The sequence below is a fragment of the Stegodyphus dumicola genome, chromosome 7, assembly GCF_044657685.1.
Source record: "Stegodyphus dumicola isolate Sdum_Otavi_A_Nest chromosome 7, ASM4465768v1".
In the NCBI taxonomy this organism is placed as follows: Eukaryota; Metazoa; Arthropoda; class Arachnida; order Araneae; family Eresidae; genus Stegodyphus; species Stegodyphus dumicola.
The window spans coordinates 12619061-12636893 of record NC_140774.1 but is presented as its reverse complement, the minus strand read 5'-3'; the positions used below and the strand labels follow the sequence as shown (position 1 = coordinate 12636893).

General features: G+C 31.9%; 1 protein-coding gene across 8 annotated transcripts in view; it reads left to right on the top strand.

Moving 5' to 3' along the window:
- mask (multiple ankyrin repeats single KH domain) overlaps positions 1 to 17833 on the top strand; it is a 169109-nt gene that overhangs the window by 129120 nt on the left and 22156 nt on the right. For 6 of the 8 annotated variants that reach the window (XM_085819884.1, XM_085819881.1, XM_085819878.1 and 3 more), the window contains 4 exons: positions 2413 to 2586; positions 4988 to 5149; positions 12755 to 12941; positions 15280 to 17449. In XM_085819884.1, coding sequence (XP_085676010.1) covers positions 2413 to 2586; positions 4988 to 5149; positions 12755 to 12941; positions 15280 to 17449 — 2693 coding nt within the window. The remainder of the gene's footprint in view (positions 1 to 2412; positions 2587 to 4987; positions 5150 to 12754; positions 12942 to 15279; positions 17450 to 17833) is intronic. The other 2 variants (XM_085819879.1, XM_085819886.1) reach the window with 1 other exon arrangement.

Sequence of the window (17833 nt, the reverse complement as noted above, 5' to 3'; positions counted from 1 at the left end):
AGTTGATGATGATGCTGCTTGATCAACAGAATTTAGTAGGACATGTTCTGTGCAGACTTATATCTAATTGTGTCCGCTGGACTGTGTGTTCCGAAACACACTTAGATCTGCATTGTATTGGGCTATCAGCTGAGCCACTGTCTGGTGCTGATTTTACTGTACCAAGTTGGACAGTCTCAGACGTCCTTTTTCTTTGATGATGTATAAACATCCAACATCTTGGCATCTACTACAGATTTTACTGTCATTTATCCCCTTTGCATAAATACAGTGGCAATAGACGTCCTTTTTCTTTGATGATGTATAAACATCCAACATCTTGGCATCTACTACAGGTTTTACTGTCATTTATCCCCTTTGCATAAATACAGTGGCAATATTGTGAACAACTTAACCAGTCATGCAGTTTCAGAGATACTCATTCCAAATCTCCGGGCCATTAGAATGTGCTCTTTATCAAGTTTGCTTAGATCAACAGCTGTTCCCATCACTCGCAGAAGTAAGTGGAAGAATGATTTCTTACATTCTCCAGCAACAGCATTCCCATTTAATCACTTGCCCTGCATGTCATCCAGACAAGTTGTTCATTGAAAAATGTGGGAGATAGTCATAGTTTTTTAGCTCATCAGTGTATTATGAAGCATAAAAAAAGAACTCTATTTTATCAGTTTCAGTTAGCTTCTTTTGAGTTTACATTACTCATGTGAATTTTGATTTGATAGCTGTAAAATTAGCAAATTATATATGAATTTTTGTAAGTCTAAACGATAGATCTTTATGGATTGATTCACAGATACATTAGCATTGGGCAAAGGTGTGCTTAACTATTATCCTAATCCAATTTTACAAATTCGTAACAGAATCTCAAAACCAGATTTTTTATTGTATTTATTTATTTATTTATTTATTCTTTTTGAATTAAGCAGGTAAGATTACATGAAGTATTCTCCTTTTTTGGAAAGTTTGTTACAGAGTAAATTGGCTTTGGGAAACAAAATTTAAGGAATTTAATTTTAAATGTTATGATTCTGAGGGTAATTTTAAGAAAAATAATTTGTTATGGATGAAATAGCAATAATAGAGACTCAACCATTATTAAACTTGAATAGCTCAACAACCATGATGATAAAATGTGAATAATCTGGATAAGAAGTTATTTTTCATAGCAAAACCAAACTCTGAGATGATTCTTGTCAGAACTATTCGTAGTTGAAATATTGTATACACTACAAAGTCTTTAATCCGAACGTCCATAATCCAGACCTCAAAGCTACAAACTTTCTGCGCATGCGTAAACACATTATGCGTTTACGCATGCGCATAATACCTTTACACATGCACATTTAATGTATAATGGACGGTATAAGTTAGGCTAAAATTATCTAATTATCTATTTCAGCTAATGTTGCAGATTGCGGTGTTCCTTCTAATTGGATCCAGCTTATTATTTTTTGCAGACTGATAGAGCAATTTTATAAAATGCAAGCTTGAACTTTCGTTTATGTCAAAAAGAGTTTCCGATTCTGGAGTTGCCAAAGGATCTACAGAGCAAAAGCATGTTTCGATGTACTGCTTCCGAAAGTGAAGAAAGTGACAGAGTTTATTGAAATCGAAAAAATTTCGATTGACAAGTTAATCGGTATTCTCGACACAGCAATTACGGAACTTGTAACTGAACAAGAAATTATGTCTGTTTATAGAATTAAAGAGAATGTATTAGCAGATAAAACAACTTAAACAGTTTACATTCAAAGAAATGTTTAATAAAGTAAACAAATAAATATTAAGCTTTTTGTGTGTGTGTAAATTTTGATACCCTTTAGATCATAATTGCTCTTTATTTCATAAATTAATTACAGTTTCATATTTTTAATTTTATAATTTCTACATGCCATCTTACCAGATTTAAATTGATGGTCTATAATCCGGAATCGCCAAAGTCCAGACGAGTCCGATTTAAAGACTTTGTACTGTTTTGTACTGTATTATATATGTGCAGCAAAGTGGTTTCTTAAATAAAATAATGCAGTTTATCAAGTCAGAATCATAGACATTTAATTCAGTTAGATATAAGATAAACTGAAACTGATTTGCTGTTGTGGGAAGACATCTTTATCTTATGCAGTAATTTTGATAAGTCTTATTATATCATGTATGTTTAAATAAATTGAATGTGTTCAATATCCATCTTCATCCTAGAGGAGACTGTTACAAAATAATTCTTTAGACATCAGACATTGAGAGCAGTTGCATTGTAAACATGTAAAGGTTTCAAAGGGATTTTTTTTTTTTTTTTTTTTAAATTCTGTTCTTAATTCAACTAAAAAGTATGACAGTATTTTTATATTTTGATGTGCATAACTTTGCATATTGGAGTCAATTCAAGTGAAATATTTCTTTTACACTTTTTAGAGAGAGTTTTGGGGAAATGCCTCTTGATCTTCCAACAGAAGTTGCTCTTTCATCTGGTCTCAGGAGCCCATCAGCTACAAATTTGCCACATAGTTTAAAATCTTCACTGACAAACAGTGCATCACCTAAAAAGTGGCAAAAAAGAGACGAAGGGTGGAAAGAAGTTGTTAGAAGGTAAATGTTTGTAATTTTCTAATTTTTTTTTTTTTTTTTAGTTATAGTTTAAATGGAGATGTTTTATATCTTTAACATGATTCCTTTTATGTAATAAATTTCAAAGATGAAATATTTGAATTGCTAAGTGTTTTCTTTACGTACATTTTGAAAAAGCATTTATATAAACATTATTTATAGCATTTATTTATTCAGCATATATAATTGAGTTTGACTTTGTGCATTGCAAATTTTATCAATCAGGTTATTTAGGTCAAGAGGGTGCCCTGATCGATATAGCGAGTAGTGATAATGACTGTCATATTGTTAGCCAGGGTTCGAATCCTGAAAAAAGCACCGAAAATAGTGTCTGGGGGGGCAGAGACACTTACATACTGGGGAACCGAAAACCCTTTCAAATGGTATGGTGGTTGAGGAAAGGGCTTTGTTTTCGATCAAAATTACAGTGGAGCTGCACAGCTTGTAATGGGACTATATGATCATTGGTGAAATTCTGGTGTCCCGTTCACTTTTATTTGAACCTATACCTAGGTCAAGAATTATTTGCTTTATCTCTAAAATCAGATTAATGTGTATGTAATGTGGCAGTTAATGGGATAGGACTTAACATATTGAACTACTTGAACTCGTATTTCTGCCATTGGACTTGGCTGTCTAAGATAATAATTATTTTATTTTTCATTTTTTGTTTATACAGATAGATGGTTTGAAGATGCAGAGATAGATTGATAAATCTGAATGGACAAGTGCTGTAAATTGAAAATTATGATAGCAATTAAAAGTAATTCTATCATAATCTCCCCGCCCCCCCTTCCTTTTTTTTTTTTTTTTTTTTTTTTTGGCAATTGAAAATTATGATAGCAATTAAAAGTAATTTGTTGCCAATTCAGTTCTAAGAGTGGCTGTTCTCTAGGGCTAGAACTGTTAACGATATCTTCAACATTGATTTTTATGATAATGATCTTATTTACACATACAGAAAAGTTTTGGCTCCTTTTGAATGGTACTATATATAGCCTTCCAATGAATTTCTTCATATTCTGAATTAAAAGATAATGATTTTGATTTTTCAAATGTATAAGCGTATGTGATTCAAGGGGATAGCACAGTCTTGATTTTTACGGCAAGTCTTGGACTGCTTTCAATGATATGACCCCGCTGTGATTCCTTAAGCTTTAAGAAAAAGGCATCAGTGACAGTGTTTCGCATGGATAATAATGGGTTTGCGTGCTCATCTTTTCTTATTTGGATTATGGAATTCATCTGCTTGTATTTAATATAATGAGGGTCATCTTATGGACTTTTAGGCTTGTGTTGTGCATTTAAAGACACTGGATTTATTGTTGCTGTTAAGATATTTATGGATAGATAGTTTGATTTTCCTACAATAATGAAAATTTTTCATGCATTGTGTTAATTTTCATTGTTAATTTGTGTTTTCTGAAATTAAGTTGATTTGGTGCAATAACATATGTATCTATTATATAGTATAATAACACATGTATGTGGTTGGAAAATTAAATTTAATGGGCAATATTAAAAAACTCAACTATTAGAGATTTAGATTCACTAGTTGTCAGATGCTGCCTTTTTTTAACATTTGATTTAAAAGAATTCTGTTTTCCTTATTTTTTTAAATTCTACTGGTTTCTTAAAAAAAAAAAGGTATCTATGGACTGCATTTCTTTAAATAGTTATTTTAGGTATCAAATTTCTGTTAAAAATTTCATAAAGTTGAGTTGTAGAATTTTTTTTTTTTTTTTTTTTTTTTTTTTTTAAATTCTACAGCTTATGTAGGGAGTTTCAGTGTTAGGGAAGTTTTTTTTTTAAGGGGGAGGGAGTTTTTTTGTGCAGTCGCTGTACAATAAAAATTGCATTATAATGGGTTAGTAAAATATTAGTTATGTTTTAATTAGGTAAAAATTTTAAATTTTGCATTTTCACAAATATTTGAGAATAAGTTAAGTTCCATTCCATTTATTTTTTATTTTTTCACATCCGTTATAAAATTTATATATTCCCATCTTAAATGAAGGTGCATTAGTTTGAAACTAATTAAAGCATAATGGCTAATATTTTACTAATCCGAATTTTTAAACCTTGTTTTTTAACAGAAGTTCTGTTATTAACAACTTTTTAAATAAATTTTCTGTGCTTTGCATTATTTTACACTTTTTTAAAATTTTTATTATGTGTGTAAATATAAATTGATAGCTTTAATCAAATGGAAGATTGCATTAATTATTTAATAATGACTTCATTAGAAATCTGATTTTAGTTTTAAGTATTTTTTTTTAATCTTATATTTTAACTTTAGTTTTATTCTTTTATATATTCTGTATTTGTTGTAATATTGTATTTTAACAAATATAATTAATTGTTAGTTAATTATTTTTTGAAGTAAACTGTTTAACAGGTCAAAGAAGGTATCAGTTCCTGCAAACGCCATTAGTCGTGTCATAGGTCGAGGAGGAATGAATATAAATGCCATTAGAGAGGCATCCGGTGCTCACATTGAAGTTGAAAAACAGAAGGGTCAAGGGGAAAGGACAGTGATAATTAGGTACTTTTATTTCTATTTTTATTAAAATAATGAAAAGTTAAAAGTATAACTGTATTAACTAAAAAGAGGGTACTGCTTTGCTTTTAAACAAATCGTTTAGTTTTACTATCAAATAATTGTTTTGAAAATATTTGAGAATTAATTAATACCAAAATTCTGCTGTTGACTGAAAGTAGAGTTCAAGTGAAGTAGATATGTCACTGTCAGTACCAGATTTTGACTTATGTATCCTTGAGGCTAAATGTATGAAATTCTGAAGATTTAATTATGGTGCCCAGCAGTTAGTACCCCCCCCCCCCATTTAAATAACATTTTAATATGATACAGAAACTTTCTCATAAGATAAGCCAATAGATAAGAATAGAAAATATATTAACATCATTTATAAGAGGCATTGCAATGAATTTAGTATTTTAAATGAAAAGGAATTATTTGCATTACATCAGTCTTAAATACACTCTCACAAACTTTCAAAATTTAAAGTAATAAATAGTTTTAACTACCATAGGCCATAAATAGTTTTAACGCTCAGTATATCAAAATTAGTTGCCTTTGCGTTGGAAACCATTTGGCTTTCGTTTAACTGTATTGGACAGTACACCATGCCTGATAACAGTTACATCAAAGCATCAGAAACCTCTGCAAATGGTGGTCAGATACCTGCTGCCAAATAATATTGCATCATGTGGTATTGACTGTCACAGACCCATCTTATCAAATTGATTGATTCAAATACAGCATATGCTTTGTGATAGTACTTGAAGTCAATTATAGAACACATTAGATTTTATAGTTCTTCAGAATCCTTAACTACCGATTGCAGCCAACATAAAGATTGCTAATTTATTTATTAATATACCATCAGATGAGCAGCTGCACCATCATTAAGACATTCAGCTTTTATGCTCAACCAATGGAATCATCTACCAACTGTGTTGTTATATATAAAATTCAATAATAAAGTTTTAGAATTTTGATAATTACATAATAAAAATATTAAATATCAAGAAATAAATATATAAATAGATAGAATAAAGAAAAATTAAAAATTTAGAATTAGATAAATGCCTAAATACTATGTTTCTATATATGAAGTCAAATATAATATTAGAATTTTGAGGATTATATAATACAAATTTTTTAAAAAATTAAATATATAAATACATAATACCTAAATAAATATGTAATTAAATACTTAAGATCATTACAAATTTTGAAAATGAACTACATAATGCGTGAGAATAGTAGGGCTGAGAATGTAAGTTTTGTAAAGAGTTTCGAATAAGAGTATATAGTTTTTAATTATGGAGTTCTTGAATGGAGAGTAAAGAGTAGTAATTGAATAAAAGTTGATGAGAAATAGTTTTTGAATGAATTAAGATGACTTGAATGAAAAGTTCTTGGAAATTCTTGATAGAGAGCAATTCTTGAGTAAAGGTCTTGACTAATAATCTTGAGTTGAGACTTTATTAATATGTTTAAGATTAATATATTAAGGAGATGGAGTTAGAAAATATTCTTAAATTCCTAATTGAGTTTGGAGATCTTGAAGATGTACTTAAATAAAGATGGTCTTGAGCGAAAGCACGGAAATGTATTTTTAAAAAGTAAGTAATTAAAATGAGGTAAAAAAGATTGCTAATTGTATACACTCCTTTCATGGCGTTTTATGGATTTTAAAAAAAAAAAAGGTCTATTTTAGTAATAGAATAACCTAGCCAGCTGTAAACCACTGCCATCCAGACATGGTTCAAGGAATATTCTCTGAGTTCCATATCATCCATTAACCTCTAAGATTCTCTTCTGAATCTGTTTGATATGTTTCCATATGACACTCATGTATTTTTTTGAGATGCTGTAAAGACATTCATGAATATCAAACACCAGCATCTGGGGATGAGTTGTGGACAATGTTGTAACAAATGTGTAGTTTCTGCTGAATGCAAATTTTCAATCTGTAGTTTATTCAAGAGTGCAAAATAGAATAGTCTGATTCACTGCTTATAGTGAGTTATTAAATGTTAGAAGTGTAAGTGTTGTTACAATGAGTTAATAACTTGAGTTTAATGTAAATTTAAAAATTCTGTATTAAACTCAAAATTTGAATGGACTTTTGAGAAGTTTAAGATTTTTAAAAACTGCTGGAATTTTAAAAATGATATATGAATAATGTTGCCAGCCTCATTTAGAATAAATACTACCTGTATTCATAAAGAATAAATTCAAAGGTTTAACCACAAATTCTGGCACTGCTCAGAGATGGTAAGGTTAAAGTAGTTTAAAAAAAAAAGGAAAGGAAAAAAAAATCTGAAAGCTTTCAGATTTTATATTACGCCCGAAAGGGCATTTTTTTAATGCTTTGTGTGTTACGTTAATTTATTAAACATCATGTTCTTTGCATTTAAACCACATAAAATTCAATTCAACAGCAATATTCAGAAAATAAAGAAGAAAATAAAAAAAAAGTATCAATGGATTGTATAAAGGCTGCTGAAAAGGAATTCAGACTAGCTCGCAAACGGAAATTAGAAAAGTTGGCTGGAAAAGTAGCAAAAAAGGAAAAGCTTTCTCCCTAAAAACATTGCAGAAAATAAAGAAGAAAATAAAAAAAAAAGTATCAATGGATTGTATAAAGGCTGCTGAAAAGGAATTAAGACTAACTCACAAACGGAAATTAGAAAAGTTGGCTGCAAAAGAAGCAAAAAAGAAAAAGCTTTTTCCCAAAAAATTTTTAATTGGGATCGAGTGAGACAGACAAAATAGTTATTTTTTATATTCCTCCTTTAACTACATGTTATTTTATAACTATATTATCTCACATGACTAAGTTTTCTGATGTTATATAAAGTACTGTTTATTGAACTAAAAGTGAAGATAATTGAAAGCTATAGTAACAGTTATATATATACATTGGTGGCCTAAATTGTGGACTCTTTTGGAAATTGTTTTTGAACTTTGTATGCTTATGGAAAACGTTACGTTTCACGAAATGCAAACTTGTATACATCATTTTAAGAGAATTTATTACTGAATTCAATACAAAATTCAATTATTTGCAATACCCCCCCCCCAAAAAAAGAGGTTAAATGATAATAGTTATCGATATACATCAGATAGTGATGATTGCAGTGAGTTATCAGTACTTAGTAGGGTACCCTTTATTTTTGATTACAGCTTCACATCGACGTTTCATTGAGCTGACAAGAGTTTTAAGCTCTTCTTTCATTATTGCATGATGCCAGGAGACAATTATAGCCTGAATTAGTTCCCTTTTATTTGATGGGCGCCTCATTCGGACAAGAGATTTCAAACGGTGCCACAAATTTTGGAATCTGTTGGAAAGAATATTCATCAAATTTTCTATGTATCAAGTCCTCGTCTGTATTCCAGGCCATTCCTAGAACTTTTGATGGCGTACTGTATCCAGTGATGGCTTTTTCGATATCAATAGTTTCTATACCATCTCTCTTCCATAGGTTGCGAAGTTTGACAGAATTAGTCTGCCATTTCCTTAGTACCATTCCAGCATTCTTAAGAATTTCAGTGCTTTCGAGAATGGTTTTCAGAGCTGTCTCTACTTCGTCAGCTTCAGTAACAAAATCGTCAGCCCAGAAGGAATTTAGAGCAATTCACAGTTTACGGATTTCGATAATTTTCAAAATGAAATTTCGGTGTAGCTGCTAGCAGGTAAGAACTTGATGTAAGTCTAAACAAAACACGAGTAAAATTCAGCACAATAAATTTGCTTAAACTTAGATCATTAATCTAGTAAAATTTAGTATACCGACGATCTTCTGGGTCGAGGCTTGCTGTATGTCCGATGTATAGGCTATAGAATTTTGCCTAAATTTTAATAGCAGTTCAAATAAATTAGGATACAAGTTCGCTCCAGTGTGGAGACAGTCATTTAGTGAAAGTTCTCCTTCTCCATGAGCTGCACCATCAAATACAATTCACAGACAGCTGCTGACTTTGTCTTCTCGAATAACAGCGTATTGGGGTAAGTAAAAAGATAATTCATCCTCTAACAAATCAGAAGATGTTTCAACTAGTCCTTCTTTAAGATAACTATCAACAACCTCCCGATATTGTGTATACAACAACAGATCTCTCTTGACCCTCCGAACTAAACTATTAAAACGTTTCAATGTGACCTCCCTATTACTTCCCAATTTTTCCCGCATACCTGCTATCCACGAGAACACACAGTACCTGCCATTTATAAACTGAATCGATTCGTTAAACTCCTTCAGAATTTCCCTTTCTTCGACACCGGAAATATCTATTTTGTCACTTCTAATGCCCAAACTCTCCAATTCCCCAAAGCACCTTAGCTCAGCGGATACCAAATCTCTTTCATTGAGAACAAAATTAATTGACGTGGAATTACTTAAATTATCACATTTTCCTTGGAGTGACCATCCAAAGGCAGTTGCAGCTACTAATGACATGTTCAACCGCTCAAATCTCTTTATCAAATTCCAGTAATAATCTGCTACTATCAACAATGAAATTTCTCAATTGCTAGATAACTCTTTAAAATCAAATGTTAAGGGAAATCCTCTTGATTTCATTTCTACACAAGTACCTTGATCGGGAACATTTATTGCAGCTTTCGATATTTCCATCAGTTTTTAATGCTTCAATAAGCACTTCATTTCCATTCAAAATATTTCTCAACTTCAATTCTACCCTTCGGCAAATCTGCCTTTTCGCCAAAGGTATAAATAAATATTCAATTTTTCTGAACCAATAACCTTTAATCCCAGCCTTTCAGAAACTTCTTTCTTTTCAAATGTGCGCTCAGATCCATTATCAAATAAACAAAAAATAAAATCTGACGACTCTTTTCCAACAATTTCTACCTTTACACATAGCAATAAAATTCCTCTTCTGTCATTCAGCATATAATTCAATGAAGTAGCAACTGTTTCATTAGATTTTATTTCTGAATCAAGTTCAATCCTTTGTTTTTTAGAATTTTCTAATTTAAAGCATATTGCACGGCCGTGTTTACTGTTGAAAAAGGAGCAGTTTGATGCTTTGCTGGCCTTTACACAGCAATTTATATTACAACACAATAAACATCTTTTTTCTCGTAAAAGCCTCTCTCCCTCTCTTTTTGACAGTTCAAATTGTCACACAAATGGCTCATGTGCTGCTGACTGCAAAATATACAAGTATCTGAAGTAGCATTGGTCAGCAATTCATTAGCAGAGTAACGAAATTTATTGCGATTAGGGGCTCCAAAATTTCTATGGTTAGATTATTTATGCTGGCTACGTGTTTCATGCGAAGAAGCAGGAATGTATATGAAATGTTCTGTCCGTTGCAGTAATGGAACGATTTAAAAAATCCATCAACTCCCTTAAAATTATGATTAGTGCTCGAGATTTGATTTTTGCTGATTTCCAAAACGAGGTCACTGGGAAAAAGTTTCAAAATTACAGCGCAAAGCATTAGGCATTTTCTGATTTTATACCTAAACTTTCAAGAGAACGGACTTGGTTTTGGCTCTTAAAATACAGGTTTCTCAGCTCTTGTAAATTAGAAATGTTCTTTAACGGTGTCATATTCAACAGCTTAGACATATGGACATTGATTAACACATCTTTCTGGCCAACGGTATCTTGGATTAATTCAAGAGCCGACTTATAGTTGTCTGAGGTAATAGCGAAACCTTTAATACAAGAAAGAGCTACGCCTCCAAGGCAAGTAAACAAATAAGAAAATTTTTCAACATCTGAAAGGGAAGGATTTTTCTCAATAGAATTTTCAAATTTATTCCAGAAATTTAAAACTCAGATGGGTCCCCGTAAGATGGTAGGTGTGTTGCTTCTTAAGTCTGTCTAACTCTTTAGCCATTATAATAACAATACTGCAACAAAACAATTCTATACTGCTGAATGAAACCGTAAACAAACTACTACTATTTTCACTTAAATTCTTCGAAACTCAAACAAACTGTTATCAACAAATTCTCTATCTAAATACTAACCCCACCATCGAAGTGTTCCAATGATTTACGAAATGAGATACAGTCAAATACTGAAAATCCGCCAACTCCTGAAATCCACGTTGCCTCTCAAAATATAAACATTCAGTTTATAGGTTCCGGAAACCACAACATTGAGTACGAAATATCGAAGAAAAAGTACTTACCGAATAATGACGTCATAATAACCGAATATTAATGAGTCATAACAGAAATACCAAATTATTGACATAAAAAAAGTTTAAAAAAATAAGATAATAAGTTTTTAATAAGTTTTTTCCCTCTAATCTCTGCATCGAGGTAATAAAGCAGACTCTTCATTCAAGTTCACAATTCATGTTGTATTTTTTTTTTTTTTTTTTTTTTTTTTTTGCTTTCCGCTAAAAAAATTTTTTAGCTTTTAACTTTTTTTTTAGCTTATTTCACGAAATTGTTTAGTGCTGCCTTTTTTATCCTGATATTTTGTGGATAAATTAAGAATATTTTAAATTTCAGCTCTTTTTAATACAATGACAGATAAGAAACACACTCATGATTTTACTGCTTACAATGTTGAGAAACGTAAACACAATGCATTGACAGTAACGCAAAAATTGCAAATTCTGCAAAAGATGGAGGCAAGTGCTACTCCTCGATTTATAGCAGAATGGTGTGGAATTGCAACACGATTGTGTATGATTTACGGAAAAATAAAGAAAAGCTGTTGAAATTTTACAGCATTAGTGATTCTAACACCAGAATCCGAAATCGGAAATCTTTAAGTGAGGCGAAATCGGCAAACCTCGATGCTGTGTACATATAATACAATGAATAATATAATCAATTTATATATGTAATAATAATTTAATGCATATAATAAATTATTGCAATAATGTATATAATAATTTAATTAAATGTATCTAATACACATTATTTATTTTGCACTTTTAGTTCGAATGTTATGCTTTACCTTTTCTGTCCTGAAATCTGCACAATCTCTGGTCCCAAGCTTTGCGGATTTCTGGACTTTTACTGTATCAATTTTACACCAGGTGGTTCATAGAATTTCCGAAAACCATGCACCTATGTATAAAAAATGTAGTCCGAATAAGCATTTAAACACAACTTCAAATCTTTAGAACAACCATTTTTTCTATTTATTTTTAACAACAACAGAAAATAAAAAACTGGTAACCATGGTAACACTTTGCGACTGCGCAGATAGCCTTGCAGACGATTTTCACAGACGATGTGTTAGTGTCGCAGAGAAAATACAAAATATTAAACAGGGTCTAATGCTCCTTTAGACTTTTTTGGGGGGAGGTAGGCTTGTTTTAAAACTGATAATTGTCATTAGTTGCCAGTTACATTTTTTAGCACCAGAAGTACAGCATTTTCATTAAATGAAAACTTATTAACTATATAATATTGAATTTTTCAAATTTAAATGAACTATTAAAAATATGAGATCCCTAATTGCACATCTCTTATAAGAGTGTTTGGCTTTCCTGGTTGGAGTCTGAAGCTTATATAAAAGATATAAGTTTGGCTTATATAAAGATATAAGTTTATAAAATATATAAATTATGAAATTTTTTTATGAATGTTTCTTTTGTTTTCTGCTTTTTCAGAGGTTCAGCTGAAGCAACTCGCCTAGCTCAGCAACTAATAACAGCCTTGATAAAAGAACCAGAAAAGGAATTATCTGAAATACTTTCAAGGTACGGTTTGGGTCATATTAATTCCTCAGTAACTTTTCCTGAAAGTTTCAAGACATCTAGCATCAGCATTAATCCGTCTCTCTCTACTTCTGCTCAGGTATGTTACTACTCATAATGCATGATATTTAATGAAAATTAGCTTTAAAGATTTTATTATTAAAAATCATTATAATTGATGGAGTTTTTCTGAAGTTGTGAAATATCAAATTGTATTCTACTTGAAATTGCTTCCCAATTTGTTTGAAAATGGGCATTTTTACTGATGTTAAAACCATCTGTTGTTGAAAATGCTACATTCATACAGAAATCCAGTAATATTAGTGAGTAGAATTTAAAACTTGATGTGCATCTTTAATGTTGATTTGGGGGGGATTCTTTTGATTAAATGCTGCATCAGAAATATTTAGATATTTTTAGTAAGTATTACAAACCTTACTACTTGTGTGTAGTTAACCCATTACTACTTATGCAAATTCACACAGCAAACTTCCCATATGGTATATTTTGTTCACGATATATTTTTATTTTCTTCAAATAAATTCAGGTTTTGTAAGATAATTTTAATTCAGATGTAATGTAATATAATGTGAAAAATCCTTAACTTAGGCATATGCTTAAATATTTTTCTGCGTTCTAAATTTGGGGCATGCTTATTACTAACTTACTCTTTTATAAATTTATATACAGTGAAAAGGAAGTAAAACAAGGGGAAAAAAAGTATGAAATATGTAGCTTTAAATTCTTTGTCAGTATATATATACCCAGTTACAATTAAAATATTTATAATTAAAATATTTATTCCTTATTGGTTTCTCCACCATCTCGCAAAGCACAGTTTTTACACTTAACAAATTTTGTGGAATCTTCTTTGCAAAAAAATACGTGGTGAACCCAATAGTAACTGTATTTTTAGACTCTATTTCAATACAGAAATACATGAGTTTATTTATTTATTTATTTATTTATTTTTTATTTCATCTTTTATTATTTCCAAGCAGTTCTTTTATCAAAAGTGACAGGTCGCCTAACTCGGCCTCTTTCTTCTAAATAACAAAATCCAGCACCAAGTTTTTTTGAGGGGTGAGAATCCCCTCCTGGTATGCATATTTTTTTGGGTTGTTAAACAGAGTAGCTTTCGTATATCTGGTGAACTTCCATCAACTCTTCCTTTTATTGAGTTATAAAAGAGTGTAACTTCAGGTTTTTATCGAATTCTGGATCAGTTGTGAGGTGCCTAAATTATAACTGATTTATTTTGTTTTGAAAAAATAAAGTTATAACATCTAATAATTTATTTTTTTTATTATAATTTGAGACCTAAAATTGGAAAAATAAGCAAAAACAAAATTAACTGTTTCAGTTAAAAGTAGAAACAAAAAAAGGGGGGAGTAACTTTTAAATAAAAACATGAAATAGCTCTGTTTATAGTAACTGATATTTGGCAAGTATTAAATTTACAGGAATTAAATAAAATGAAATATTTTGATTTAAACATTGGTTTTTTTTTGGGGGGGGGAACATAAGTTGTAAATAAAAACATTCTAATGCAATGGTGTATGTTTTATTTTTTAATTTAATTTATTAAGTTTATTTTATTGCTGTTATTTTTAAATATTACCTTTAACAATAATAAATAATTTTAAAATTTAGTATATTTATGAATGTAAACAGAGAGTGCATTTTTTTTCCCCAAAAATTTACCCCAAAACTTGTATATAAGCCGAAATTCTTCTAATATTTGAACATGTTGCCATTCAAGTAAAATAAGCAAAATATTTCCCAATAAAATAGCTGTGGAGTAAAATGCCAGATGCCAACAATGTTTGTTTTAATTGTGTTGACCGTATCTGAAGCTAGCACATTTATTTCATTCATTTGTTGTCTTGTACAATCTGTGGTATCTGTGATTGTCTTATTTTCTATAATATTTTATTTTTTCTTTGTTTGAAAGATGAGTGCTAAGGTCATGGACAATTGCACATTACATTGAAATTGATGACATTTCTTGAAAATTATAGCAACAGTATGGCTTTTTCATATATACATGTTTGGGAATGGAGAAAGCCAGATGCAAATTTCTCCAACATCATTCTTTTGTTGTTGGTAATGACACAAAAAATGAGCATTATAAAAAAAATTTCAAAAGTAAAACAAACTCATTTTCATAATATGATTATTAAATTTAAAATATTTCTTTTCAATAAACTTGAGAAATATAAAACTAAACAAATAAAGTATGATTTTAGTGATTCATCGGTTGTGCCTGACTAGCGGAAAAGTACCAGTGTTTTTTGCAAGATTAGTGGATCTTTATATAAGCTGGCCCCTCTAATTAAATTGTGGAAAAAGATCCAAAATTTATCGGCTTATATACGAAAATATACAGTAATAGTATTGAATAAAATTACTGATGTGCATTTTTCTTGATTTTGCAGGTATCTTCTTTTTCCAGCCAAAACAAAAACTTAATAAAGCAACAAGTAGTAACAAAGACCTCAGGGAATGCTACTACAGTCACTAAAACAACTTCCATTCCACCTCCTAGTTTGCCTGCAAATGCTACACCTCCATTTACAAATCAAATCCGCTCTGTGTTATCTAGCTCACAAAATATTAGGCCTGGTATTCCAGTTTGTAACTCTGCTACACCTCCATTTCTTAATAATGCACAAAATGCATGGACAGGGGTAGTTGTAACAGGGAAAGTTCCTGTAAATGTTCCTCGCCCAACTGTGCCCATGTGCACCTCATCTGCATCTTTAAATGTAGCTACTGTATCTGCAAGAGTAGTAACAACAACTAGCATTGAAAAAAGTCCTGTTGTTAGAGAACTTTTTCCTCAAGATAAGAACACTTCCTCACAACCAGGCAGTACTACAGCTACGAAAACCACCGTTTCTTATACAATGGCTGTTATTGCCCAGGGAAAGGCCCCTAAAACTGTTCCAGCAAATATAGTTTCAGTAACAACAAAAGTAACTACTACATCTGATACAAAAGTTTCTACAATTTCACCAGTTTCTATTGAAAGAGCTGGTAGTGCACCTCCTTCATCTACTGTTATCCATCCACAAATGACGCTAGGGCACAATACTTGTTCTGGCCCATCACCTGTTCAGCCATTTGCAACTAACCACTCTCCAAAAATTTCAAATGGTACTATTATGACTCAACAAGGCGTTAATACTCAGGCACGAGTTCATTCGACACAGGCACCAGTTCAGTCTAAACCTTTTGTCAATTCAACAGTATCTGTAAGCCAGGCAGTTTCTACGAGTAACCCTCCATCCACATCACCTACATGCTCACATACAGTAACAACTGCACAACCTGGTATAGCGCAAGACTATTCTCCTTTTGATAATATTTTTGCCCAAGTTGCTCAGAGTGTTTGGGGTCAGAAAGATAAAGAGGCATCCAAACCAAATTTTGCAAGTGTTGCAGCCTCTGGTGTTACATCAGTAGCTTCTCAAGTTCAAAATTCAAATCCTGTGCAAAGCACACTTACTCTTTCTCTTCCTCAAAATTCTGAGCCTGATTTGATTGTCGATGCTGCTAAAGCTCCAGGATATCGAGGGAATCTTCATATTTCACCTAGTGCCTCCTCTAATTCCTCAGCTTCCTCTAATCCTCCTCAGATAGGTATTTCACACAACTCAAATTTTGGGCCCATTGGTAGTGGACCTCGTAGTGCTCCTTGTACTCCACCACTAGGTCCCATAGGGTCTCTTTCCTCAGTAGCCTCTAGCAATCGGCGTTCAACACCACCTGTTGTGCCAAGCCCACCTCCTCCGTCACCTCACCTTTCCCGGTCCCTACCAGAAACACAGAGTATTGCAATAAATGAATTACCCCGGTCCATGCCAGGAGGATGTTCTGGACTTCCTCCACCTCCTCATATGTCAGTCCAGATGTCTGAGGCAATATACCATCATCAAGGCTTAGGAATGTCTTCCCACCCCAGTCGTCTGCAGTCATATCCAATGGCTTCAACTTTAGCAAGCCCAGGTGGAACGAATACAACTTTCAGTCAGCACAGCCCACTTTCTTCAGTTGGTACGATTCTACCGGAAGGGATAAGTAATGGTCCTATTCAAGTTGTGCAAAGCAATCTTAATCCTAATGCCCCGGACTTTTCTAGTCGAGCTTCATTATTAATGGCTCAACATGGACCACCTATGCATCACTTACCACGGCTGCCTTCTGGTCCTAATGCTTTTCAAGAAACCACAGTTCCAGCTCATCTTGCTCAGTTCAGGCCTATCCTTGCCTCTGGTGGTGGTATAAATCACAGTTTTCCTCTTCACCCCATGGCAAATGCCCAAGCAGCCATGAACCGCTTTCCTTTCCACCATGTTCCAAATCATCAGCAACAAACGGACTATAATCCAAATGGAAATGCTGCTATGGGCCCTGTAGTCAGTGGTCTATCACAAGGAGCAGATGCAATGCCTTTACTAAGCATGGTAGGATACCATCCATCGGCTATGGTACCTGGCAATGGAAATATTACTCACCCGTACCCTGGAGTGCATACACTAATGAGTGTCAGGCCAAATCAAAGATCTGCAAGCACGACTCCTTCAGTTGGAACATCTTCTAAAGGTAATTTTTCCCTCTTTTGTTTCATTTTGATAAAAAATATTTCTTGAAAGTGATTTTTACCTCTTTTTCTATGACAGTTTTAATAAATAAAGATTTCCATATGGTAGCAATCAAAATTTACAAGAAAAAAAAATTCTTCTCGTGAAGGCATCCTCATTTTTAGGCATATATTCTTATGTACTATGTGTAATTGATTAAACAAACTTGTATGTATTTATCTATAAATATGTCCCCCAAATTATAAGCACTTATTTTATGAAATTTCAAAATATGTTCTAAATGCAAATTTCTGATCTTCCTGAAGGCAATTATTCATCTGCTGCAATAATTTTCTAATTTCATAAAAATACTTCTGTATTTGATATTTCTCAGCAGAATTCTTAT